Raw genomic sequence first — 27,925 nt, 5'->3', positions numbered from 1 at the left:
CAAACGGCTGAACAGATTGAAGTAAAATTTTGCACGAATGATTGCCTATCCACGAGGAACAAAAAGTTCTCCAACTATGATGTCATAGGTCATAGTTTGGCAGCCATATAAGATTTACTCAAACTTTTAAAAACCACCTCCCGAACAGCTTGACAGATCGAGGGGAAACTTAACCCACATGCTCACCAATCCTTGGGGATACCAGAATGTTTACGAATAATTAATAGGTGACATGATCTGGCAGCCATATTGCTTTCAATGAAAGTCTTTGAAAAATTTATTGAACCTCTTCAATCGACATGAAACGTTCCAATTCGGATCTAGTAGTCATGAGGAATATGTGTTTTAAATTTCAACCTGATCGGATGAATGGTCTGGCAGCCAGAATTATTTATTTAATATTTTGAATCTGGGTTCAGGGATGATGTCATGGGTGACTTTGTTACGATGTCATTGTATATGTCGAAAGCTTTATCCGATCAGTTTGAAAAGTTTTGAGCGTCATCGAGGACTAAATTGTATGAGGGGAGGGGAGGGAATTGATGATGTCATCAGTCGTGGTTCGGCAGACATATTTCTTTTTAACATAAAAACTTCAGCCATTTTGGAGAAGATTTTTGAACAGATCAAGGCGAAACTTTACAGGTATGATCACCTATCCATGAGGAACAAAATGTTCTCCACCTATGATGTCATGAGTCGCATGGTTTGGCAGGTATGATATTTTTTTTTTAAGAATAAACTTTAAAATCTTCTTCAGAATGGCTTGACAGATCGAGGGGAAACTTCACCCACATATTCCCCAAGCCTTGGGGATACCAGGTTGTTCATGAATAATAATCTATATTAATATTTCGGCATGCCCCTTTCTTTGTTCCACCATCAGATTTTTGTTACTGCATGAAATGAAACAAGATTTGGCACATATACTAATGATATCGTCTTCCTTAAAAGGCTCCTCAAAATTCGTTTTGATGCATTTTCACAAACTCCAACGGATTCCATTCAAATTCGGTACGATTATGGCTTTTGGTCCAACTTAGGTCATTGGCTATAAATTTGTTCCATAACACTTCCGATATTCGAAAAAATCGATAAATCGATATCCCTTCTGGGATTTTCCATTCAAATCCACTCAAGTTTAAGGCCTACGGGGGACGCAAATTTCCACTTTGCCCCGGGCGCTGTTTACCTCCGCTACGCCAAGCTGTTAGGGTTAGGGTTAGTAACCCTAACAGCTAACCCTAACCGCTAACCCTAACCGCTAACCCTAACCGCTAACACCTAACCGCTAACAGCTATTCAGGGAATTTGCAAGAAAGCCCGGGCAACACCGGGCTTTATTGCTAGCCCGAGCAATGCCAGGCATTACTACTAGTAATTAATAGGTCAAATGATCTGGCAGCCATATTGGTTTAAACGAAAATCTTTTTAAAAAAATCTATCTCTTGAACCACTTCATCAATCGATGTGAAACCTTGCAGTTATGATGTCGAAGTCATGGGGAATATATGTCTTAAATTTCAACCTGATTGGATGCATGGTCTGGCAACCAGAATTATTTAATCTTTTGAATCTGCGTTCAATGATTGAAATTAAATTTGGTATTAGTCTGTATAATGATGTAATAATGTGGATGGAGGCATATCTGGCGACGTCGACGAGTGCCCTTCTCGTTTTGTATAAATTTTATATGTGAAGTGCAAAGGTGCAGGACATTGTTCAACTGAAAGAGCGCATCACAGCAGCAATGGCCTCTGTAACCCCTGGGATGTTATAAATTGTGTGGAGGGAAAATGAGTACCGTTGTGACTTGGTCTGTGCTACAAATGGTGCACATGTTGAATGTTTACTCTCATGTACCCTCATGATATGTTCCCATATTACCAAATGAAACTCAAGCATACTGACTGAGCTGTGTGAATATTCCTCTTTGCATTATTCAATAAAATTTAGAAGGCTTCAAAATTGTTTCATTTCAAGGTGGACACCCTGTATAGACATTCCAACAAAACGGGTGAAGAACACTTTGTTTTCCCTTGAATATTATTTTGTAATTTTATTTGAAAAAACGACAACCGCTGGGATGTCAATTACATCGAAGCTTGTCGAGCCCTCGCCACGTGACTTAAGCACTCCAACAAAATGGTTCATAAGGAACGGCTGGTTTGGCAAGTGACAGCAAGCTGATTGGTAATGGGACGCACCCGCAAAAACTCAAAACCGCTAAATTCTTTAAAATTTCAGATTTCACTCCAGATTTCCACAGCTATTTAGTCCACGGGATCCGATTCTCAAATCCGAAATCATATTTCGATTTTATAATTGAATTAGTCCATCAGAGTAGATCGTGGAAAGTCTCACCGTATGCATAAAATCGTTCCAAGCTCCTAATTTGAAAACTATAGCACTTACAAAAGCAATGTATTGACAGCGATTCGGAAGAATGTAGATGAGACATTCGTTGATACGAGCGATGAAAGTGGAAAAAAAACTTTGATCACTTTATCATTAAGAATCTGTTGCGGCCTGTTCCAAGTCAAAGCATTGTTGAGCAGGCCAAAAAATATGGCGGATTAAGAACCCTGCGAGGGACAGCGAGCTGACCAAGGATGAAGCCTTGATGAAGGATATAATTATATAAGGTTGTAAATTATCTTCAAAAGGGGTGTTTTAATTAACCCAAATACCCAATTTTCACTCGTGCGCTCCCTTGGAGTTCACTTCGTATGCATTCAAAGTTTTAGGCCGTTAGGTTTCATGGTCATCACAGTTCTTTACCTCTTCCCACAAACTGAGCGAGATGAATGGCAGTTGAACTCATCCTCCAGTTTTAACATGACAGAGGTTCATTAAGTTTGTTTTTTTTTGCAATTAATGAAAATTGATAGATAGACTATATAGTCTGTAATTGTCAGGTATCTACCAAGAAATAGAAGACAGGAGCAAGCAACGTCGGCTCAAATCACCATCCAAGTTATTTATTCATCATGAACCCGTTTGTAAACGAAATATGTCAACAAACAATGCACAAAAGGTTAACCCTTTGAACCCTAAACTCCTTGGATTTTTGGCTCCCCCACCCTGTACTCCCTGGAGAAAAATCCGGCCGCTCGGGTATATGGAGGTTTGAATTGCAGCCGGTAAAACGGCTGCTCGGGTTGAAAGGGTTAAAGTAAACTCAAGAATACTTAAAACCCCAAATCCATTCTCAGGGTGCAAAATGCAGACAGAATGGTCAGGCAACTTTTTATCGTGATGTACCATACTCTTTACATGGCGTCAGTGCTGCCAACGTAGTTTCTTGACGAGGGTTATATTGGGTGGTTTGCCATTGCCTTGTTTGTCCATGATGTATCCTTTTAAATGCTGAATGTCAAGCAAGAAAGCAGCACTTACTATCTTTTTAAAATCTTTTTTTAATTAATTAATTAATTACAAAGTATTTGGTATGATTCAGTCGAGGTTTGAACCACTTACCTTTCAGACTCAGGACGGACGCTCCAACCATTATCCCACCGAGTCTGACATGTCCCATGAATGTATGTCACTGACAATGGAGTCGATCAATGAAGGTGGAGAGTGAAACGCTCTCGGACTTGGGGATTCCTGCACTAAACTGGGGGCAGAGTCTGTAATTACCACTTGGAAAATCGTAACTTATCATCAACAAGTGTAGCTGGTCTTAAGAGGACAAAGGAGGAATCTTAAGAGGAATCTTAAGATTCAAAGGTGGCTGGGCTGGAGGAGGCATTGGGGTGCTACCCCACCAGTTAAAAATAAATAAAAAAGTCACCTAAATTCATTGGTAAGTAGAACGGCACTCGGTGGAGCGCATAATTCCAGCACACAATGTCTGATCCAGGAGAACATATCAGGCCCAATGACTTTTTGAGATATCATGCTAGATATATAGTTTTTGGCCCCATCTCTCAATGGTGAAGAATCACTTTAAAAATGGGACCACTCGACCTGTGGCTCATCTTGGCTCTGGCCGAATGCTGTAACCCTAATTTGGTCGCATTCTCACTGCACGGTGTGGGGAAGAAGATTTTTGAAGGAATTTGCACGACCGCCATTTTGACACTTCCGGTCACCTGATCGCCATGACCTCCACAATTTAACATCACAACCCTGTCCAAATGTTGTAACCCTAATTTGGTAGCATTCTGACTGCTGGGTCTGGAGAAGAAGATTTTTTGGAGGAATTTACATGATTTTTCATGGTCATACGACCTTGAACTTCAAATGACCATCATATGACCTTGAACTTCAAAATTTCGGAATGGAGTGTGGATTAAGGAAATGTATCCCCATCTGCAGTCTATCCAAAAAAAAAAAAAAAAACTCAACATCATGAAAATCAGAAGAAAATTATTCAAGTTATGATCAAAAAGGTGTTTTTTGGTTAATTAGGTTAACACTCCGAGTTAGCAAATTCCTTCTCACTGCTCACCTTCACTCTGATTTGGACGTCGTTATCTTTTTTTTTTTTTTGGTATTAATTTTGTGATCAGAATGCCAGGTGGTGGAAGGACCGATTTAGCTGTTCAATACACCTCAACAAGGCGTGCGTTTAAAACGTGGGAATTCTTCCCGCTTCTTTGTGGCTGATCAGCCGAATCAACTCAGAAGAGCACGACATTTTAAATAATTAATTTACTGATGTCGGTGCAACGGTTCAGTTTTTTTCGATACGTTGCCATGGAAACGGCTCGATTTATTTGATATCGTGCGAATGAGTTTTTTTCTGGGGAACATTTATTGTTTTTTTTTTTCTTCGTTCAGTTTCATTCATGAACCGCGACCTTCGCTGCTCGGATGACGTCACTTCATTCGAAATCACGAGATGAAGGATATTTATTAATTTATTTCTGACGCGCTAATTGTTTTACGAAGGAATCCATTGCTATTTTTTTTTTTTATTCATAAAGTAAAAAAAAATAACTTATTGAGTGAAAAGCAGAACGAAAACGATTCTTTCCTCGTGAATCAGAACGTCGAGAGTGAGCGAGTGAGTCAGCGTTCGCGCGCTGGAATACGTCATAATGGGTGGGCGGAGCTGCATTCCGGTTTCCATGGTTACTATTATTAACATTGCTGCGCGACGGAACGCTCGCCTTGCACGGTATTTCTCGCCGGACCTTCTTGGAAGCTCTGAAGAAGGATAAGGTACCTCTAAATACCTCGTTATTATTAAGTTTAATGTTTATTTAAAGCGGGTAAAATTGCTCGGTCGATGTTTCCATTTCAATTTCGTGCCGAATCGTCGACGATGCCGGTTGATGGGGTCGGTTGTGGGAGGAGCGTTGAACCGGTTTGGAAACCGACTCCATGATGGTAAATAAACGGAGCCGGTGATCCGGAGGGAGGTCGACCTTTCAGGTTCGATCATGGTTTACCTCAGTGATTTTAACGATTGTGTGTTTTTTTTTTAATAATTTTGTGATTTGGACGTCGCTGGTAATTAAATATATCGAGTCAAGATTTCCAAACGAGCCGATGGCGGGAAACTTGGATCGAAGGATCTCGGTGTTTTGAGGGAAAATCTTCCTTTCCCAAGTCGCCTGTTGACATCGCTCATCCCTCTGTGACGAGACTGGGTCTTCATTGATAGTTAACGTTGATCTCGATGGTTTAACACTGGATCCTTGATGAACAAACAAAGGTTACGTATTTGTTTGTGTCCAATCCTCCGATACCTGTCCTCACTCCGATGAGTTGTGAAGGTGTGGGGCAAACATCGTGCTCACCTGCTCTGCCACCTCCCCCCATCCTCTGGGATGCACGTTCCCCCACATCTGGAGCTTTATCTTATCTTCCACTTGGACATGGGGGTACATCATTAGCTGGGGCACTGTACACACTGCACACTACACACTGTACACACTGTACGTGAGAGCACTGGAGGAAAAAAAAATAGCAGTCTATCCTCACCACATCTTACCCTCCTCGCCCCGGCACACCATATCTCACCACATCGTGCCCTCACCTATGTCACCACATCTTGCCCTCACCTATCTCACCACATCTTGCCCTCACCTATCTCACCACATCGTGCCCTCGTCTATCTCACCACAACTTGCCCTCGTCTATCTCACCACATCTTGCCCTCGTCTATCTCACCACAACTTGCCCTCGTCTATCTCACCACAACCTGCCCTCGTCTATCTCACCACAACTTGCCCTCGTCTATCTCACCACAACTTGCCCTCGTCTATCTCACCACAACTTGCCCTCGTCTATCTCACCACAACTTGCCCTCGTCTATCTCACCACAACTTGCCCTCGTCTATCTCACCACAACTTGCCCTCACCATATCTTACCACATCTTGCCCTCGCCTGTCACACCACATTGTGCCCTCGTCTCGTTGCCTGTCCTCAGCCCCTCCCCCCACCCTCTTGTGGTGTAAAAGAAGGTGCATCGATGGCAGTAAACTTTAGATTCATTGCTTGTGTCATTTGCTTCTGCAGCCTTTAATTTTTTTCATTCTTATTCAAGTTGAATTACATATTTGAACACAGTAGAGCATGAATCTCTTTGTTTGCACTTTCAAAAATCTTCAGTTTCGTCGTACTTGGGCAAAATTTTACACTGTCAACCAATCAAATTTGCCATGGGCTCTTAAGGCGGCGGAACAGTGAGATTCCGCCAAAATGTCGGTGTCGAGTGATGCAATGATAGACGTAACTTCGTCCAAAAAAGTGTCTGTTTGATGCCTCGTTGAAAACTCTATCGTTTAAAAATCATCAGTTTCTCCAAGAAGAGTTGGCAGAAGGTTCGTGATTGCACAAATGCGTGGATAAACTTTGATGGTGATGAAAAGGGAGGCTTATGATGTGAAAAATATGGCTGGAGGTGATTAATTTTGCTTCCATTGGATTCCTTGGGTCACAAAACATGGAAGTAGACACCAAAAGCAGTATCCTATGATCAATAATTTACTAGTTATGCTGATTTCATGATTTGAGCGGCGATGTGGCGGCCATCTTGAATTTTGGAAAAACGCCCCATGGGATTCTTCGGGACTTTTTTGTGGGATATCTAACAGGTCTCCCGGGTCAGTGTGCAAAAATTCAGCTTTGACACCCAAACTTCGACCTTTTCGACTTTTACCGGCTAATATTGGCGGACTGATTCTCCAGAGCTGTAAAAAAAATAACACAAGATGGAATTTTATTCGGTATTTAGTGTCAGCAATCAATATTGAGGTTCACAGCGACAACGGAGCATCGGCTGTGCTCGCGCTCCGGGTAGAGATGGACATTGAAATTGTGATTTTACTACTTTTCGTAATCACGTCGTGTGAATGAAGTCTGGATAATTGCATAAACAAAACTAGAAGGGCACTCGGTAGAGCGCATACCTCCGCCATGTAATGCATGATCCATGAGAACATATCAGTCCCAATACATTTTTGAGATATCGTGCTCTACAGCAGTGGTTCTCAACCTTTTGGAGCCGCGACCCCCAAAAAAATTTAAGTTGGGGTTCGTGACCCCCCCCCCTCTCCCGACTCGCACTTGAAACACACTGCAGTGACGTCACAGAGCGCATAAAAAAAATCCACAGTGCCTGGAGCACATTGGTCAACGCCTAGGTACTGCCAGCTGTTAAAACTAAACTAAACTAAACTGGCATCACAAATTAATTATTTATACTCTGATGTATAACACAGAGTAAAAACAGCCAGCCACGTTCATAAAAAAAAAGGCTTCTGTAATTGCAAAGAGCGGTATGTGGCCTATTTATGCACGGGACACGGACTGGAAGATTGAGCGATCCTCTGCTGCAGACAGAGGTTACTATCACACATGACGGCTACCAGACGTACACAAACCTTGCATTACTGACCAAAAATGTACAGAAAACAAAACGACAAAACAAAAACGAAATCAATTTGGCTTTAAGTACAGTTTTAAATTTTATTCAACATCTGACAGCACAACTCATTGTGAAGGAGGCAACAGGACTGCTGTACAAGCTGCTGACAATAGGCTATTATCATTCATTCTCATATAGCTGGGCCTGCAAAACAGCTTCAAGCACAGTGCAAATACCTTTCAGTGTCCCTACAGGCTTATTATTCTCAGTTCATTCACAGTTCTTATAACAGTTATTATATGCCTGTTGTAGGCTTGCAGCCAATTATCATTCATCTCATTTTGCATTTTCCCCTTTATAAAAACGATTCTCAATGAGTTTTCAGATTGAACACAATAATTCATATAATACTGACACACAGTAACACACAATAATTCTTTTTTTAACAGTTACATCTGTAAAGGCACAGGCTTGTATTGTCAGATAGTATTCACCGACTCATTTTCGTGGGATGGCTGGACCTGTTTCTTTGAACAAAGCACCTGTATTCTTGGTTTTAAGCTGGAGACTGCAAAAACGAGTAACTGTGCATCACTGGAAACAACCGTTGTTTCGTCAATTTGGAGGGAAAATCTTCCACTTTTCTTCACTCGGTCAATGAGCTGCTCTTTAGTGTCGTTGGCCATTTCACCAATGCGCCTCGCCATTGCGTCATCAGACAGTCGAATAGTCTCAAGTGTGCTAGCTATTTTTTTTTTTAACCATGCATAGCTCTGGTCATTGCAATCGCTGCTGGGCGGATCAGGCTCTCTGCAATAGTATGGGACTTTTTGGATTGAGCAACCAGGTATACCACTTCATATGAAGCCAACAGGGCTTTGACAGGGATTGGAGAGTGCTCACGTACAGTCGTCTTTTGGCTCTGTAGTTCTCCCTCCTTACGACGAAAAAAATCTAATGGTTTGTCAATGTAGGATGGGTGTTTGGTTTGTAAATATCTCTTCAATTTCACTGGTTTCAAGCTTTCGTGAGCAAGCACTTCTGAACACAGAAAACACTGTGGATATTCCACTTCATTTTTGGCTAGGCACGTGAATCCGTACTGCAGAAAGTCAGTCTGATATTTCCGACGCTTGTTGGAGGCCAAATCTGCCGCCCAGCGCCTTACGTTTTTCAGTTGAACTTGTAACAGTTGGCCCACCTTCACATGCGTCGTCTTGGTCCACATCTTGAGCTGGCAGACGTTTTTGGACAAGCCACCTATCCATATTCAGCCACCTTGCAGTCGTTAGCTGGCGCTAACATTGACTTTCAGCACCCGCCACTGTACTGTGCTTCGTCTCTGTCTCACACACATTTCACTTGCTGCTCAAATCTGTTTAATAACGAGTACATTATAACATTTGTATGGGAGATTTAATTGAAAAATCATTTTCAAAAAATATTTATGAATTTCTTTATTATATATTTGTTTATTTGTTTTGACAATCTTCCCGTGACCCCCGGGTTAAGCACCATTGCTCCACAGTACTACATCGTTTTTGGCCCGATCTCTCAATGGTGAAGAATCACTTTAAACATTAAATAATTGTCGTATCCAGATCCGGATTCAGATCTTCATCAAAATCGAATCGAATCGTCATGGCCACACACCCAACGTGTCCACCGAGTTTCATCCAAATCCGTCCACAACTTTTTGAGATATCGTGCTATATATCGGTTTTGAGCCTTATCTCTCAATGGTGAATAATCACTTTATAAATTCTAGTAGCCTGATCCAGATATGGATCTTCACCAAAATCTAATCGGTTCTTCCTCGTCACAAGCCCAACCTGTCCACAAAATTTCATCTGGATCCGTCCACAACTTTTTGAGATATCCTGCACACAAACAAACAAACAAACAAGCAGTCATCGACTGGTACTTACGAAATCGTCAACTTGACCTCTGACCTTGTCTAATAAAAGCTGTCTCTCGAGAAGGTAGCGACGCAAACCAGAAGTTTCTACGATGATTCTGTACCAAACCATCAAAAATCAAATGTTTGACCTCACTGTGACCTTGACCTTTGACTGATTTTGACCAAAATCTAATCAGCGCTCGCCATCACCCTCCTGAATCACGTGGTGTAATTTGGCATTGGTAGCTTCTTCCGTTCTCGAGTTATAACTTTTTTTTTGGATGTTTGACCTCACTGTGACCTTGACCTTTGACCGATTTTGACCAAAATCTAATCAGCATGAGCCATCACCCTCCTGAATCACGTGGTGTAATTTTGCATTGGTAGCTTCTTCTGTTCTCGAGTTATCGTGCCTACAAACAAATACACAAACAGAGGACGGAAGTCATCAATATACTTATGAAATCTTTAGATTTCGTAAGTAACAAACACAGGGGTAAAAACACAACCTCCTTCACTTGCGGTGGCAATCAGACAATGCATCCATTGGGGACCATACTCTGTGCAGAGCGTTGGTGCTGCCTAAGCAGTCTCCTTAGCTATTGGACACAATCCTGGATGGGTCACCACTCCGACACAGGATACCAGCAAGCTGGCACTCGCTTTGCCGACCTCGGAAGGATGACAGGCAGAAATCAGACAATACAGTGATTATATTATATTTATAATTCGACTTGATCATGACTTAACTGTCTAGAATGTACTGTATCACCTGCTGTCACGATCGCCACATCATGTGTCACTGTCACCACATCCCACGGCAGATTCACTTTGTCCTTTCCAGTCACCATTTTCATGAATTCCATTCATTTTCCGTGACGGTAGAAAATCACCGGTTCGAGGCAAGTCAACCTGTTTCTGCTTGGGTAGCTACCCACTCCATCACATGGTGTGGAACTTTTTACTGAGTAGCCGTCGGAATCAAACCCACCCCAATGAGGGGAACGCAACAAGGCTTCACCCAGTTCACCTGTTGCACATATCTCAAGTTCATTTCTTCAAAACAGGATGCACTCGAGATATGGGACTTTTTTTTTCTTCCTGGTTGGGCTCAAAACCACTGAAGGAATCGCATTGTTTGGCAAGTTGTTCTCCCCAACACTCATGGGGGCGGGGGAGGGGGGGTATTTATGCCCATTATCTGACTGGGTGTGCAAAATTTGGTGGAGATCGAGCCAGTCCTTTATTTATTTATTTATTTATTTATTTATTTATTTCGATGATTTCCAGATGTACATACATGCAGAGCCTTATTTAATATAGTGCGATGACTTGTTAGCACATTGACTTAAAGTATGATTTATTTAATTTTTTTGCTGTATCTCCTCTAGGATGGAAGAAGTATCCATGAGAGTGGCAGTACGGATCCGTCCGCTGTGTCGTGGGGAGATCCTCGAGGACGAGGAAGTCTGCGTGCAGATTGTTGACGGTCAGCATCAGGTGAAAGTCAACACACCGGAAGAAGTCATCAATTTCGATCATGCTTTTGGTCCCAACTTGACACAAAAGGATGTTTTCGATACCTGCGTGCACCCGTTGGTTCCACGATTCATTGAAGGCTGCAACACCACAGTGTTCACCTATGGACAGACTGGCTCTGGGAAGACATACACCATGGGAACGGTGACTAAAAGTGAGTGGGTGGTATTGTGTGCTCACGTCCCATCGATAATATGATCCTTCCTTCATTCATCTCCACAAGACTTGTTTTTTTTTTTTCCTCCTGGTTTTAACAGAAGGAAGTTGATATTGTTACTTTCGCCAGAAAGAGGTGGATACCTCTTTCTTCCAACCCCAACCTCCACAAATCCCTTTCCACTCCCCCCTCTCCCCACCCCATGAACTCTTTATGACCTTGTACAACGTATGCCTGATGAAACATTTTACAGAAATGGTGATAACGATAAAATTTTATGATTGATAAAGTGAAGTTTTATGATTCATTGATCTCATTCAATGAAAGAGCTTTTTTGTTTTTGAGAAAAATATGTTGATGTCGAGAAGTGATCTTCACCTGTGTTTTCGAGGAGGGCCGCTTTTGCCGATAAGACATGAGTGCGAGAGCCGCTACACCGCCTGCAGGACTCCATAATGGCTGCTATTTGGCCCCACCTCCACATACTCTTCTTCGTTGTGGTTAACTGGGCTGCAAGTGTAATTGTTTGAATCCTGCAACCATGTCCTGATGTAGTTATATTACTTTTATGCTTCATGTTGGAACACTCATTTGAAACCATCCGGTCAATTTGATAACACTTATGGTGGATTATTATGGGGTGTTTTCACATTTGTGGATTATCGGCCACACGTCAGGGGCCACACTTTCGGCCACCAGGGGCTGCCGGTGGCTTGCGGGCCGTGCAATGAAGAACAGGGATGTAGATGGAAATCCTAAGAGAAAAATTGTGCGTCAAAAAATATGTTATCGTCGCAACATTACAAGTTTCAGACCAGTTTGATCTTTGAACTCGCAAGGAAAACTATACAGTTGAATGAAATCGAGTACAGGGTTGTATTTATTTACTCATGTTGTGGCCATAGGCCGGCACATGAGTATTACGATGATCGCATCTGTGAGTACAACATTAAGCTTTGTGCCAAATTTAGTGATTGCAGCTGCTCCTATTGTCGAGTTATTCTGCCGACAAACAGACAAACGCACAGATGTGTTGATCGCAATGCTCATGCACTGAGCAGAGAACGGAAGCACATCGAGAGAGTAAGCATGCGCAAAGAGCTCGAGAGACCAGATTTGAGAGGGGAGGCGACTTTCACACGGGTCAGCGATCTATTCACATCACATAGCAGCCGTAACCGAGGAGCAGAAACCCCCTGTCACTCCCCAGGGATATAAACGAGACGACTGCGGAGCAATATGTGATAGTTCATGCAAAAAATTGAGGGAAATTGGTGAATAATTTTTCGATTTTGAAGTATCATGCCATTCTTGGTGAAATCAAACAGGAATACCCAAAATAGCCAATGCGAACACTTCATTAGAAACTAAAACTGCAAGTCATAATCACACGGTGAACACGGAAGAAATTTGCGATCTCTACATACCGGGAACATGCATGCATAGAATTGGCTTCGATAATGCTAATTCTACTGTGGAGTATTTACTCTTCTATGCTGTTTGTGTTAGCCCTATGCATTCATCTTTTCTCCCATGGAGACTTCATATCTCGTGACGTGTCTTCCCACCGAGGCCTCCAGCATATATCCAAGATTTTCCAGTGTCGCCTCGCAGACTCATTTGCTTCTACGTCGCCGTTTTGTGGAGTTCATTTTCCAACTTGCGACTTGGTTTTGCTTAAAAAAAAATAATAATAATAATTGAAACAATGTCGAGGCTCGTATGAGAGCTAACACACAGAATGTACAACAAGGGGAACAGGAGACAAGAATGGTGGGAGATGGAAAGACAAAAACAGTGTGGAACAGAAACATGAGGATATCTGTGGAAAGAAGAGAGATGAGGTGGAAGTCCAGGAACAGTTGACTGCGACTGAGTAAGGTGGGTACAGAATGTGATGGGTTTGGGACACAAGATTTAGAAGCAAACACGGAGTTTAGGTATTCAGCCTTTTCACGTGCGGCGTCAGCTGTGCGGCCATTTGAGGAAAGGGAGGGGATGGAGGGGGAACCATACACCAGAAACAGATTAAATAGACACCACCAGGATTTGGAGGAAGGAGAGAGGTTTGAGAATTCAGACTTCAGATTAGAAGGATGTTGTTCTCTGGCTCTCTTAAGGGTAGACACACATTTGTTCCGAGCTTTATGGAAGGAACTGAGATTACCCTCAGTTGGATTTGCCTTCCATGAAGCGAAGGCAAGTTGTTTCAGGACAACTGTCTCGCCACAAGGTTCAGTGAACCAAGGATGGGAGGAAGGGGAGCACAACTGAAGACAAGATGGGATAAATCTGTGCATTAGAGAGAGCTTGTTTCTATGAAAGAATTCCCAGGATGAGTTGATGTCGGAGAAAGTAGCGATTGGAGACCAGTCGAGAAGTTTGATGGCTGCTTGAAGTCCCTGCCAGTTGGCCTGAGTGAAATGCCAGACTTGACGGTGTTGAGCTGGTTCTCTAATAACAGCCAGAGAGATGTCTACTTTGACAAGCACGTGGTCAGATGAACCGATTGGAGCGGAAGAAGAACAGCAGATTTTTTTTCAGGGAAATTGGCCAAAGTCAGATCCAGAAGAGATGGAGTACCATTGGTTGAGATCCCGGTCTGGAAATTGATCGATTGAGTCAGTCCCAATGAATCGCAGAAGTCTTATGCTGAAGTGCCATGGCAGGTGAGAGATGTACTAACACCCAGCCAACTGGCATGATGACAGTTGAAGTCACCACGCATGAGGAAGAGAGAGATGGGATGAGAGGATAGAAGCTGGTCCATGTTTTCAGAGAGCAAGGTGTAAATGGAGTCATCACTGATTGGTGAACGGTACAGCACACATATAAACATGGGGTGGGAGTGGAGGGGAAGCCATAGCCATAGGTATTCCTGGGGGTGTGGGGGAGTGAGAGCAGTGCATGGAGAGTGAGGAATAGAGTCTTTGATGAAGAGAGCAACTCCTCCACCAGGACGAGGCTCAGGTCTGTCATACCGGAGGAGGGAGTAACCAGGGAGAGATATTTGGGAGTCATAGACGTCTTGAAGGAGGCACGTTTCTATTTAAGCAGATTATGTCTGGTTTGTCAATGGCAACCTGCATGGAAAGATCTGTCAGGTTTGAGCGAAGGCCCCAGATGTTTGAGGTCCACTCTGTTAAAGAAGAGGGAAGGGAGGGGAATTTGGGTGCAGGGGAGCGGAGGGGTAGGGTAGGACGAGGTAGGAGGGGGCAGGTAAGGAGAGTTGTTCAAAGAGTGTGGGGGATTGCAGAAGAGCTCGGGTGGATGGCCAGATGAGGAGGAAAAAAGGCTCAGTGGTGATGGGATAAGGTACAGCGGGAGGGCAGTTGAACATTGGAGGAGGTGGAGTGATGGGATGGAGGAAAGAGGGCAGGGGAAGGAGGCACCTTTGTGGATGTGAGGAGGGGGGGACTTTGAGAAGGGGTAGTGAGGGGGGGATATTGGAGGGAGAAGGGTGAAGGGGGAGTTTTTGAGAAAGGTGAGAGGGAAGCTTGGAGGGGGAGGGAGGGGAGGCGATGAGAGCAGGCACCACCAAGGTGCAGGAGGGCGATGGGAGAGGTGGAAGGAGGGGAAGAATGAGACTTGGAGGAGGTATGGTGAAGAAGGGAGTGGGTAGGGGTAGGTACAACATTTGTGCGGTTGGGAAGATGGGGAGTTGTGCTGAGAGGAAGGAAGGAGCATGTTTGTGGTGATGAAGAGTGTACAGAGAGAGATCTAGAGAGATCTGTTAGGTTAGAATGGAGCCCACAGATGTTTGAACACCACACACTTTGGGACAATGGAGGAGCTGATGCTGAAGTAGAAGACAGTGAAGATGTGCCAAAAGCAGAGGTAGGATGAGGGGCAAGATGGGAGGGGTAATTAGAAGGGATAACAGGTGAGGGATTAGGAGGAGGTAGATTTAAATAGGTGGGGTGAATTGGCACTGAAAAACTTTTCAAAAATAAATAAATTGCCACTAAAAAAAATTTGTTATTATATTTTTCTGTACAAGTAACTTTTGATAATTTAATGGGTTTAGCGAGCAGACCAACCAGTCAGCAAGCGTCACTTTTCCTGTTTGCTTTCTTCAGTCATCACACACAGAACATAAGTAAGTCAGAATTCAGTAGTATCCCAAATTTACTATAAGTACATTATGTAAAGTTAAAATTTTGTCCTGTTATTTTGGTACAATTGGAACAATGGACAATTCATTTTTTTGGAATTGATGATTCCACTTTCATTTTTTTTTTCACAGCTCTGCACATGAGTAATTAATAACAATGATGATGCTTTTTTGTTGTTACCAAAAGCTAATTGTTCTCCAACAGATGTTTCCAAAGTTAAGTTGGGGATTATTCCAAGAGCCATTGACGATATTTTCAATTTGCTGAATGAGAAAAAAGGCATTAAATACAGCTTGGCCACCTATTACATCGAAATCTACAACGAGGAACTACGAGACCTCTTGGAGAAGAAAAACGACATGAATATCATTCTTCGAGATGACAAATGGGGGAATACGGGTGAGATGGACAAACCAAGCTTTACATATTAATTGTAACTGCAGCACATATTGTCAGTGATTGAACACTATGCTTGATTTGCACATAGGTGTTATTTTAACACAATGATGTGTCCTCGAGGACTAACAATCATGGAGATATCGGCAAAACTCTACGTTTGATAAAATTCAACAAATATGTGTTCTCCATCTTCCTCTAGTTTTGTGTGGAGTCAAAGAATGTGCTGTGAATACCAAGAAAGATCTTCTCCATTTTCTTGAAGAAGGCAGCACCAGGAGGCGTGTTGGTAATACACTTTTGAGGAAGCGGTCCAGCAGGTCTCATACGATTTTCACAATCTTCCTTCGCCAGCAGCGTGGCCACAGCCAAAAAACCAAGGATGGAATTGTGAAAGGAGAAGAAATAATATCAAAGTTTACGTTTATAGATCTCGCTGGGCACGAAAGGATGGGTCGTTCAGAAAACAAAATGCGCTTCAACGAGTCGATCAACATAAACAAAAGCCTTTCCACACTTGCCCAAGTTATCAGTTCCCTTGCCATCCCAAACACAGATAAGGCCCACATCCCTTTTCGAAACTCTAAACTGACGAGGATTTTGAAGGACTCTCTCGAGGGAAATGCCAAAACTGTGATGATCGTATGCATCAACCCAGCCTCTACGTTGGATACATTAACGTCATTGAAGTACGCAAATCAAGCGAGGGACATCAAGCCGAAGACGATGGTGAATCACGTGAATGAACAGTACAAGCAGGAGCTACGAGACCGGAAAAAGGCTGTTAAACAACATCTGCAGGAAAGGAAGCACGTCAGTACTTCTTTACAGAGAAGCTTACCTGATAAGGTTTGTTTTGGTATGATGTGACTGACAGCAACGTGTACATTGATCTGATGCTGAGGGGCTTTGTTACCTCCGCTACCTAAGGTGGATGGAGGTTATGTTTTCACCCCTGTCTGTCTGTCTGTCTGTCTGTCTGTCTGTCTGTGAGCAGGATATGTCCAAAGTTATGGATGGATTCAGACGAAATTTGGTGGACAAGTTGGGTGGCTGACAAGAATGAATCGATTAAATTTTGGTGAAGATCCAGATCCGGATACTAGAATTTTGAAAATGATTCTTCACCGCGAGAGATGGGTGCAAAAAACTATATATAGCATGATATCCCAAAAATCTATGGACGAATTTGGACGAAACTTGATGGACATGTTGGGTGTTTACAAGAACAAATTGATTCGATTTTGGTGAAGATCCGAATCTGGATACTAGAATTTTAAATTTGATTCTTCACCATTGAGAATCTAAAACGATAAAACGGGCTAAAACGATACATCAGTCGGTGGGATACAAAATGTAAACTGTTCAGCCTGGTGGAGGTATGCGTTCTACCGAGTGCTGTTCCCGTTTGTGATGTGTTGTGCTGTGTCTAAGTGCAGTGATTCGATTTTGACCATGTTTTTACATTTGACCTCATTTTCTGTGTAAACTGAGAATTGCTTGTGTGAAATGCGAGAATGGGTGTGCTCTTGTCTGGTGGCTTTTGCAGAATAATTGTCCAGATTTTGAGCATCTTGTGGCCAACTTCATGCCAAAGTACAAACGGTTTGAGACGTGCACACGTGAGGCATTTGACATATTTCGTGAGCTGAGAAAGGGCAACCTGAAACCAGAGGATATGAAACACGTCAATGCTTGGATCAGGATGGGCAGGAGAGCCATATTTAACTATAGCAAAGATAGCTTTGATGAAGGATTGCATCAGCGGCAGCAGCAGCAGCGGCAGCAGCAACAGCAGCAGCGGCAACAGCAGCAACAGCAGCAACAACAGCAGCAGCAGCAGCGGCAACAGCAGCAACAGCAACAGCAGCATGAGGTAATGTACACAATTTTTCCAATGGACCTTTACCTTTGTGATTGAGAAATGTTTTGTGAAGTGATCATTTAAAAACTTGACATTCTCACTGAAATGTCAAATTGTTCATGCCAAGTGTTGTCCAGGGAAATCATTTTAATATATAGCAAATAGTGTGACAGAGTTACCACATACAGTATATCGTTTATGCCACTAAAAACCATTCATAACCATCTATCTATAATTCCAGCAGTGTGTGTCTGTGTGTCTGTGTGTGTATCTGTATGTATGTCTGTCTGTCTGTCTGCGACCGCAGTTTCTCGACGACCGCCGGTCTGATCGGATTGAAACTTGCCAGGAATATTGCCGGGGCCCCGTGGATGTGCCTTTTCGAGGTTTGATATTAATCGGACGAGCGGTTCCCAAGTTACGGCCATTTATCTGTCGACCAATGACAAGACACGGTGCTATGACGTCACGAATGACGTCACAATTAATGTTTATTTATTATTATTTTTATTTCTTTTGCACGATTGACGGGCCGATCTGATTGAAACTTGCCAGGAATATTGCTGGGAACCCGCTGATGTGCCTTTTCAAGGTTTGATATTAATGTCTGTGTGTCTTAATATTAATATTAATGTCTGTGTGTTTGATAGGGGGGAGAGAGAGGGGGGCGTCACAATTCAAGAGAGGGGGAGAGAGGAGGTGTGAGAGAGGGGAGGAGAGTTATATAGATTATCTATCTATAATTATAGATAGGCGAGAGAGAAAGGGGGGTGTCACAATTCAAGAGAGGGGGAGAGAGGAGGTGCGAGAGAGGGGGGCGTCACAATTCAAGAGAGGGTGCGAGAGGGGCGAGAGAGGGGAGGAGAGTTATATAGATTATCTATCTATAATTATAGATAGGGGGTGAGAGAGGGGGGCGTCACAATTCAAGAGAGGGGGAGAGAGGAGGTGCGAGAGAGGGGGGCATCACAATTCAAGAGAGGGGGAGAGAGGAGGTGCGAGAGTGGGGAGGAGAGTTGCAAACTATTTTTTTTAAACTATTTTAAAACTAAAACAATTCGAACATGGAATACCTACCCTGTCGCCTCAACGTGGCGTAGGAGTGGCAATGGTCAATGGCAGCGAATGTACTGGAAGCTGCACATGCTGGCACACCCCTACGGGCCCGCCCCGATGGGCCGGGCCCGCACTCGTATTAAAAATCCTTAAAACATTTATCCTCATCGTCTCGAATCTAGACCTCATCTTCGTCATCTTCCGTGTGTGTGTGTGTGTGTGTGTGTGTGTGTGTGTGTGTGTGTGTGTGTGTGTGTGTGTGTGTGTATATATATATATATATATATGTACATCTACATATATATATATATATATATATATATATATGTACATCTATATATATATATATATATATATATGTACATCTACATATATATATATATATATATATATATATATATATATATATATATATATGTATATATTTATATATATATATATATTCATAACACACACACAGGAAGACCTCAACTCTCTATGTAAATGTGTATCGTATAGCATCACCTGGTGGTAGCTGGTTGTCCAAATATTCTTATACAGGAAAAGAAAGTTTAAACAACTTATCGATATGCATTACAGTGATGTTGAAACCTGAGTGAGAATAATTGGAAATTTTCAAAGTGTTTCACTTTACTCATTTTAAGCGGAGATTGAAACCAAATGATCCAACACGGAGCTTCGCAGCAAAGAGGAAGTGATTTTTGCTCATGCCATATATATGCAACAAGGATGGTTGATGAAGATGATCTCAGGCAGAAATGATGAGAGTGAATAGAGCAGAATGTTTGAAGGATACAACGTGCCATCTTTTGTCAAAATTCATCAGCAAAGTGACGGGTAATCCTCTGAAGCAGTATCATTCAGCTGAAATCGAAAAGGAAAAGCAGCTGAAGCTCGCCGCAGAGACAATACCTTGGTCGTACACTCCAACGTTCTACAGGGGAATGCGATTACGCGATCAAAAATATCTCCCAAGCTGCCGTGCGGGCTGCACACACTTAGCTGCGTGCGGTGTGGTTACATTTCATTAATTGGCGGGGGATGTGTTTGTTTTTGTAGGGGGTCTTTTGTTTAAATCTGTGAGCAAAGCGATTTGGTAATCTTCTTCCGATACAGTACTATCAAAGGGGAACGATATTTAGCTAAAATCAAAATGGAAAATAATGAGTTTTTGTTGAGTTTTTTTTTCCCAAAATAATTCCGAATGCCGGGCACACACTTTAGTGCGATATGTGGTTAGCTATACTATAAAAGTGAATTTTATCTGTATTTGTGGCAAAAATGCCCAGACTCGATGCCCAGACCAAGAATCAAACCCAGGTCCTCTGGAAAACCGTACCAGTGCTGAGCTATCTGGGCAACCCACTGGCTGAATATGCAATTCTCCCACATATAGATGCCACTCTCTTTCTCCTGCTGCTTCCAGGACACTCGCTGCCAGCCATAGGAGCAGCAAGGGCCTGTCCACGAGAGGATCTTCCCCCTGTGGGGGGCCAATTCCATGACTACTATTATTCACCACAGGGGTGGAGTAACACAATTATAAATGAACAGGAAATAAAGATGATACGTATGTGGGAAAAAATTACATGACTCTGCTGTAAACTGTCATCCCAGAGTTTCACAGGCAGGGTAATCCATCAATGTGTATGCGCCGTCCCTTGGATGGACGTTAAAATGGGAGTCCCGTCTGGCTGCTGCTATTATTTGGTGGATTTTGTCCTTTGCGAAGAGTAGACGAGCTGTCGTCGCTGGCACCCTGAACAAATTCCAAATTCCTGCTCTAAGCTGGATGGGCACTGCATCAGCAGCACTGCCACACCCTCAGTCAATGATGCTAGCTAGCTGCAGCCTTGTTCTGCACAGTAAAAAAAATAAGACGAACAGACCCCTATGTGTAGTATTTTATTGTAATAATATTTTAATTAATTTACTCTTTGAAAAGTTTCCACTCAATTTTTTTTTTCTGTCAGGAATACATTAAGTCAAAAAGATTTTGAATTTTGATTTACATGATTTAGTTATAAATTATGTTTTCCAGGAATGCATTTATGACATCAAATGGTATGTGTGTGCGTGTGTGTGCATGCACGTGCATTCATAAAGCATCACATAACATTATTTGCTAATTCCCCCTCCGCCCCTCATCCTTTGCTCTCTTTTTCTCCCTTCCCCCCTCTCTCTCTATCTGTCCCCTCCTCACTTTTCTCCCCTCTTAATAAAATGCAGCATCTCTCCTCTCTCTCTCCCCCATCTTGCATCATGTTGAAGTTTGACAACATAATTTGTCTTTGAAGGTTTTGCCCCTGTAGTCCATCAAGATGAAATTGCTCTTCACTGGAAAACAGTGTAAGATGGGGCAAGATTCCTCTCTATGTAGAAACATCTCCCTCGATCCCTGTTTGGTACACTGGGTACAAAGTGTTTGGTACAAAATAGCTCCCCCCCCCACCCCAGTTTCGATTCAATGCTCCTGTAGCTGGCGCAGGCATTTCATCCAGTACACCTACATCCCCCTTCGCTACAATGCTCACCAAATTTACCTTCAACTTCATAAACATTTACCAGGTGGACAAATGTGTTTAAGAGCTTGGTTAGTAGAGAAAACTGCTGATCTTTATTATCCTTTGACTCGATGCTAATTTGATGGAACACGGTAAACGTTAAACCGCCAATGTATCTCTCTCACTCCTTTGTCCCAATTGTTTCATCTGATCATGTGCTTGTGAAGGTCAACATCTCTCTGGCCATTCTCAGAGAACAGCCTCAGTGCCAGCAAGTCTGGCAGTTCCCTCAGGCAAACTGGTAGGACTTCAAGCAGCCATCACACTTCAGGACTAGTTTCCTATAACCCTAACTTCCACCCTAACCCTAGCTACCATCCCTGATATTAACTCAGCCTGGGAATTCTTCCACAGAAACCTGGGAATACCAGACTCGGCGGTGTAATGGTTTGAGCGTCCGCTCCGAGTCAAGGAGGTCGGCGGTTCACACTCCGTCAAGTCATACCAAAGCCTTTAAAATGGCACGTGCTGCTTCCTTACTTGACATTCAGCATTTAAAAGGACAAGAGCATGGACAATCCCCATAGGTTGTCATGCATGAGGTGGAGGAAATTCCTCCTTGGGAAAGTCCCCACTGAGTGCGGTGAAAAATGTGGTGCCATTCTTCTTGACGTTGCTGGTATTGCCAGTGCTCCACTAAGTGACAGCACTTCCCCCAAGCTCAGTGTGTGTGTGTGTGTGTGTGTGTGTGTGTGTGTGTGTGTGTGTGTGTGTGTGTGTGTGTGTGTGTGTGGGGGGAGGGGCACCTCTACAATGAGCCTGAGACATTGTTTAAAAAACAAACAAAACTGCTCTCCCTTTGGCTTGATGTTAATTCGATAGAACACCGTAAACGTTGTCTCCTAGCCAGTAGTGTTGGTTGCAGTACTGCATTAAAATACAAATTGATGCGAACAATTCATTGCTTTGGTAAGCCTGGTGTTTGTTTAGTGGTTCGGGTGACTGGCATTGGGATATTAGGGTCTTGAGTTTGAGCTCCGTTGGCCACTGAATTAACACCAGGTGGGGTTGACTCAGCCTGTCATCCTTCTGAGGTCAGTGAAATGAGTACCAGCATACTGGTATTAGGGCACAGCATCAGCAGCATAGTTGCTCCCAAACAAAATGATAGCTACCCAGCATCCAAGCTGCAAGACAGAAGAAGAAGAAGAAGAAGAAGAAGAAGATTGCTTTGGTTCACAGAGAGATCTCAGTCGATGTTGCAGATTCATTGGCTTGGGGTTTCACATCGATATATGTGACCATCAATGATTCACTTATTATATTGTCTTCAGGTGAACCTCATAATCAAAAGTGTTGACAACAGCATAAATTCTTCAGCTCTTTTGTTGACCTTTACAGTATAAAAAAATTAAGTGTATTCCAGGGAGCAGGTCTTGTGATATTTACATAAATTGGCACACAATCCTGACCAATGATATTAATTAATATCCTCTTAGCAGCTTTGTGGGAAACACCTGTCATACAAATTTCATAACAGTATTGAACATCCATAACATGACAGTTACCTTTAACGACATCTCGAGGTGTTGATAAAGTTCAGGTTTGCTCAATTTTGTTGCGGTGACGGCTGCTTTTTCTCACTCGCTTTACGTGCAAATTCAAATGGATCACAGTTAATTCAAGTTTCTTTTTTTTTACCATACCTTCGACACTCATTCACCGCTGTTGGAGCAGTTGGCAATGCATTGTAAATAATTACATTTAACTACAGCTTCCTTTGCCACTACAGGTGAGGTAAAGCATGTTTTAATTTTGGGGGGATTTTACACCTTCGCTTGTTTTTCTCTTTGACATCTTATGGAAGGGAGGGCACATTGTGGTACATTTGTTGGAAGGAAAGGCTTGTGAAAAAGATAATGTTTCACACATTTCTACTATAATGTGGATTTCTTTTCTTTTTCAGGCAAGCCAAACACATTTGGAGACAAAGGTGGACATGATCCCAAAAAAATCACAGAAGAAGGTTTGGTTTCCAGAACATGGCCCAAAAGTGACCTTCTTCAAACCCGAAACTAAAAAGGAAACGTTTTGGACATGGTTCAGGTAATAAACATTCTCTCTTTCTCTTAAAACTTAAGTTACACCTTTTTATCTTGGTATTCACTCTTTTGGATAAAGTTTCCTCAGCATATACAACAAACTGCTTCTTTCTTCGTCTCTTCAACTTAGGAACATGTGGAAAAGACTACTCGGCTCCAACAAGAGACCAAAAACAAATGGCTTTCCCAATAATCATCAGACCAAGTAAGTAATAACAAAGAACTGTTCTTGACATTGTGATGCTAAACAAACAAACAAAAATGCCTTGTAAGTTGGTTAAGCCAATCACACCTTAATCGCATTTTCCTCTTCATTTATACTTTGTGTCATGTCGTCATTGAAAGGTACCAAAATGAAATTCCAAATGGCGAGGGCCATGAAGGACTTTATCTGGGGAGGTAAAGCAGTTGACGGTTGCTGTGATGCGGCTTAGGTAACAAAACAGTCATTACGGTATGCAGAGTATGAGTACAACTACTTTGTGTGTTGTTGTCTGTCGTTTTTAAAAATTAGAAAAATAAGGTAATGATTCACAACTTGCCCATTTATGGATAAAAGAAGAAAAGGAAGTTCATCCTGGATTAGTCGTCACCGAGTCAACAAGAACCGTGGCTGGTGACCAGGATCACAAAATGAAAGGTGGATGTGTGGCCTCAAGTGATTATTTGACGCTGATTACATAAATCATTTGAACCTCCTGTCGTGGAATTTTGTTGTCTTAACCGACTCGGTGTAAATCCTATTGCTCAATTCGCAATACACAAATAATCCACTGTCCACAAGGAAAAGTACATTTCATCAAAGAATATTTATTGCGTGGTACCACGAAGTCCAAAACACTGAGATGTAAACATCCACAATGATTTGCACTAAACTAAGCTTACATTTCCTGATATATATATATATATATATATATATATATATATATATATATATATATATATATATATATATATTAGGGTGGAGTGAAATATAAGAATATGCAGGATGCCTTTGGAATAGTTTGTAAAAGATATAGGACCCACTAATGACTCATCATGCAAAATTATAATCATTTAAAACAATGACTTCAGGTAGCCCAACTCACTCAAAATATTAATAACTTTCGCGAAAATAAATATTTCAAGGGGGATAACTCCGAAACTACTTTTGCAATTTATATTGCCTGTGTTAATGATATTATACAACTATGCAGTATGCATAATAATTTAAAATCTGTTTGTTTTAAACAGTTTAAATATTTAATTACTACTTTGATTGTGTACCATAATATTACACCAGAAATTAATGTAAATAATGTGGCAGATGAGCCCATTATATTAAAATTATTGCAAGCAATGGAAAATTCCTGGCATAGTTTACCAGCTTGTCTTTGCCAACCCATAGGACCCTCTCTCATGTGGTTGCTCAGCAACATGGGCATGGCATGTGTTTTATTGTCTTATGATAAGACATTGAGTACATATTTTGGCAGTGTAACATGCTGTGTGTTGCGTGCATCTCACATCTCACGATGGCTAACAACGGCGAATCCCCTTTTGCGTCTGTATGTCCCAACCGAGAAGCCATCGAGAAACTTTGTTCATTTGGCCACGTTCATCATGCGTGTGTATGCACCTATGTGGTTTGCCATCAAAAGCAAGCCATCATGTAAGGACGGAGCTCGTCATGTGTTTAACATGATTCAGAAATCACGATACATGTCGCCTGCTCACAAGAAGCTTATCGATCCTGTAATTCAGAGAAACGCGTACTTTGCACACACCGAAAATCTTCTGCTGTGTATGGTGAGAGATGAAAGAGCACCCATACGCGAGTTGGTTCTGAGGAGAATATTGAAGGCACGGAAAGAGAAAGATGAGACAGATTGTTCGGTGCGGCAATTTGTTGATCCAAAATTGAATGTTGATGCGAAGGATTACACAGAAATGGTGGAGTGGATGTCGTGTTCAATGCTCAGTTCCTCAATACTGACCACAGGCTTGTTGTAGCAACTCTAAAGCTGCACCTTAAATCCTGGAGAATGGTACCATCCCAGCCGAGGCTGGATGTTGGCAAGCTCAGGGATGAGAGAGTAGCTGAGGAATTTGTGAACAGGCTGAGTGGACACTTGGGGGGTCTGGGTGCTTTGGGGGGTCCTGAAGAGTTGTGGAATGCCTTCAAGACCACCGTCTTTGATGTTGCCGGTGGATGTCTTGGAGCTCACCGCAGGGCAAAGAAGAATTTTGTCTCTCAAGGGACACTGGATACCATTGACCAGAGTCGCAGGGCCAGGCTGAATGGCAGAGCTGAGCTGTTCAGGGAGCTGAGGTGTAAAACTGTACGTGCACTGAGGGAGGACAAGGAGGCCTATGTGCGAGGAATCTGTGAGGGGGTAGAGCACCACCTGTGGACAGGTGATTCTCGTCCCACTTACAGGGGAATTCGCACATTGCGTTCATCCAAGTCCATCCCTCGGAGCACTGCAGTTAGAGCAGAGAGTGGTAGGCTCTTGACAGAGGAGTCTGAAGTGATGGCCCGCTGGGCCGGTTACTTTGAGCGGTTGTACCAGGCTGATCCCCCAGCTGTCGAGTTGGACGTCAAGGGTGTTACAATCCCTGTTGCTGTCCCTCGAATCAACTGTGGTCCACCTTCGCTTGTGGAAACACAGGCTGCGGTGACCCAGTTGAAACGGGGCAAAGCTCCAGGGATCTGTGGCATCCATGCTGAACTTCTCAAGGCTGGTGGAAATGCTGCACTCGTGTCGTTGCATGCAGTTTTGTGCTCTGCCTGGAACACAGGCATCATCCCAACTGATTGGAAGAGGGGCCTTGTTGTCCCTCTCTGGAAAGGGAAGGGTGATCGCCAAGACTGCAACAACTACCGAGGGGTGACGCTGCTCTCAGTGCCGGGCAAGGTCTTTGCTCGGATAATTCTTGATAGGGTTCGCCACCATCTGCTTGAGCACCAGTGTCCAGAGCAGTCAGGCTTTACACCAAAGAGGTCAACGATTGACCGTATCCTTGCTCTTCAGGTCCTCACCCAACCCAGACGAGAGTTTCGGCAGGGGCTGCTTGCAGCCTATGTTGATCTCTGTAAAGCGTTGGATTCAGTGAATCGGGATGTCCTCTGGAGGATTATTGGTCTTCGTGGGGTGCCCACAAAACTGATCGATCTGATGTCTGAACTCTACTCTGGTACTGAGAGTGCTGTGAAGTGTGGTGGTACCATCTCTGACTTATTTCCAGTTGATACTGGGGTTCGTCAGGGGTGTGTACTGGCCCCCACACTTTTCAGCACATGTATGGACTGGATTTTAGGGAGGATGTCGGAGAGATCAAGCTGCGGTGCATCATTTGGGAATGTCAAGATCTCGGACCTTGATTTTGCAGATGATGCAGTCATCTTTGCGGAGACTTTAGATATCCTTTTGGGGGCCCTCGAGGTGCTGAATGAGGAGTCGGAGCCGCTGGGATTACGGGTTTCTTGGGTCAAAACTAAGATCCAGGCTTTCGGTGACATCTTGGATGCTGCTGTCCTGTCTGTGTCTGTTTGTGGTGAAGATGTTGAGGTCATGGAGAGATTCACTTACCTTGGCAGTGATATTCATGTCTCTGCTGGCTGCGAGTCAGAGGTCAATAGACGTCTGGGTCGCGCCTGGGGAGTCATGGATTCACTGGATCATGGGGTGTGGTGCTGCCGGTACCTGTGCGGGAGGACAAAAGTCCGAGTCTTCAGGTCCTTGGTACTTCCAGTCTTGCTCTATGGATGCGAGACTTGGACTCTGACCAAGGATCTGAGACTGAGACTTAATTCCTTTGGTACCAGGTCTCTTCGGAGAATCCTTGGCTATCGCTGGTCGGATTTTGTGTCCAACGAGCGGTTGCTGAGAGAGACTCGGATGAGATTTGTTACCTGCATCGTCCGTGAGCGTCAGTTGCAGCTGTATGGACATGTGGCTCGTTTTCCTGACGCTGATCCTGCTCACCAGATTCTCTCAGCGAGGGAGTCTCATGAGTTGAGGAGGCCAGTGGGCCGACCACGTGCCTCGTGGTTGCAGCAGGTTGACCATCATCTCAAGGAGATGGGGATGGGCCTGGCATCTGCCTGGGGGATGGCCAGATGGAGGCCCCTGGAGTACCGGCGGAAAGTGGACGCAGCGACGCGCTGTTCTGGCACATGCTCCCATACCTGACCTGACCTGATGTCGTGTAAAGTGACGGAACCACCGATATTGTGGAACATGACGAATGATGAACTGTGGGCATTAATAAATGAAACTGAAATCCCATAAGTAGACTTTAAGCGTTACCCTTGCCATAAACAAGCCGTAGAGCGCGGAATCAAACTCGTAATCGAGGCGTCAAAGTTAGTGTACGGCGAGTCATCGAGAGACGGATTGATCAGAAATAGGCAAAACTCAAGGAACAAGATGGCAAAGTTTAACACCAAGAAAGAATATAAAATGTGATTTTCTGACATTGAC

The 27,925-nt window shown here is 43.2% G+C and overlaps 1 protein-coding gene across 3 annotated transcripts in view; it reads left to right on the top strand.

Moving 5' to 3' along the window:
• The first annotated feature begins 5,041 nt into the window (after positions 1 to 5,041).
• The window catches only part of LOC147033270 (kinesin-like protein KIF27), a 54,874-nt gene continuing 31,990 nt past the window's right edge, over positions 5,042 to 27,925 (top strand). For all 3 annotated transcript variants that reach the window (XR_015055508.1, XM_085871458.1, XM_085871459.1), the window contains exons 1-7: positions 5,042 to 5,172; positions 11,118 to 11,419; positions 15,742 to 15,936; positions 16,136 to 16,782; positions 17,483 to 17,809; positions 23,324 to 23,463; positions 23,590 to 23,664. Coding sequence is in view for 2 of the 3 variants with exons in the window: in XM_085871458.1 (XP_085727584.1) it covers positions 11,119 to 11,419; positions 15,742 to 15,936; positions 16,136 to 16,782; positions 17,483 to 17,809; positions 23,324 to 23,463; positions 23,590 to 23,664 (1,685 nt within the window). In the remaining variant the exon portion in view is untranslated. The remainder of the gene's footprint in view (positions 5,173 to 11,117; positions 11,420 to 15,741; positions 15,937 to 16,135; positions 16,783 to 17,482; positions 17,810 to 23,323; positions 23,464 to 23,589; positions 23,665 to 27,925) is intronic.

Source organism: Eptatretus burgeri, chromosome 2 (assembly GCF_056783735.1).
Source record: "Eptatretus burgeri isolate ZD-2024b chromosome 2, Ebu_testis_v1, whole genome shotgun sequence".
NCBI lineage: Eukaryota > Metazoa > Chordata > Myxini > Myxiniformes > Myxinidae > Eptatretus > Eptatretus burgeri.
This window is presented reverse-complemented; position numbering and strand designations above follow the sequence as displayed.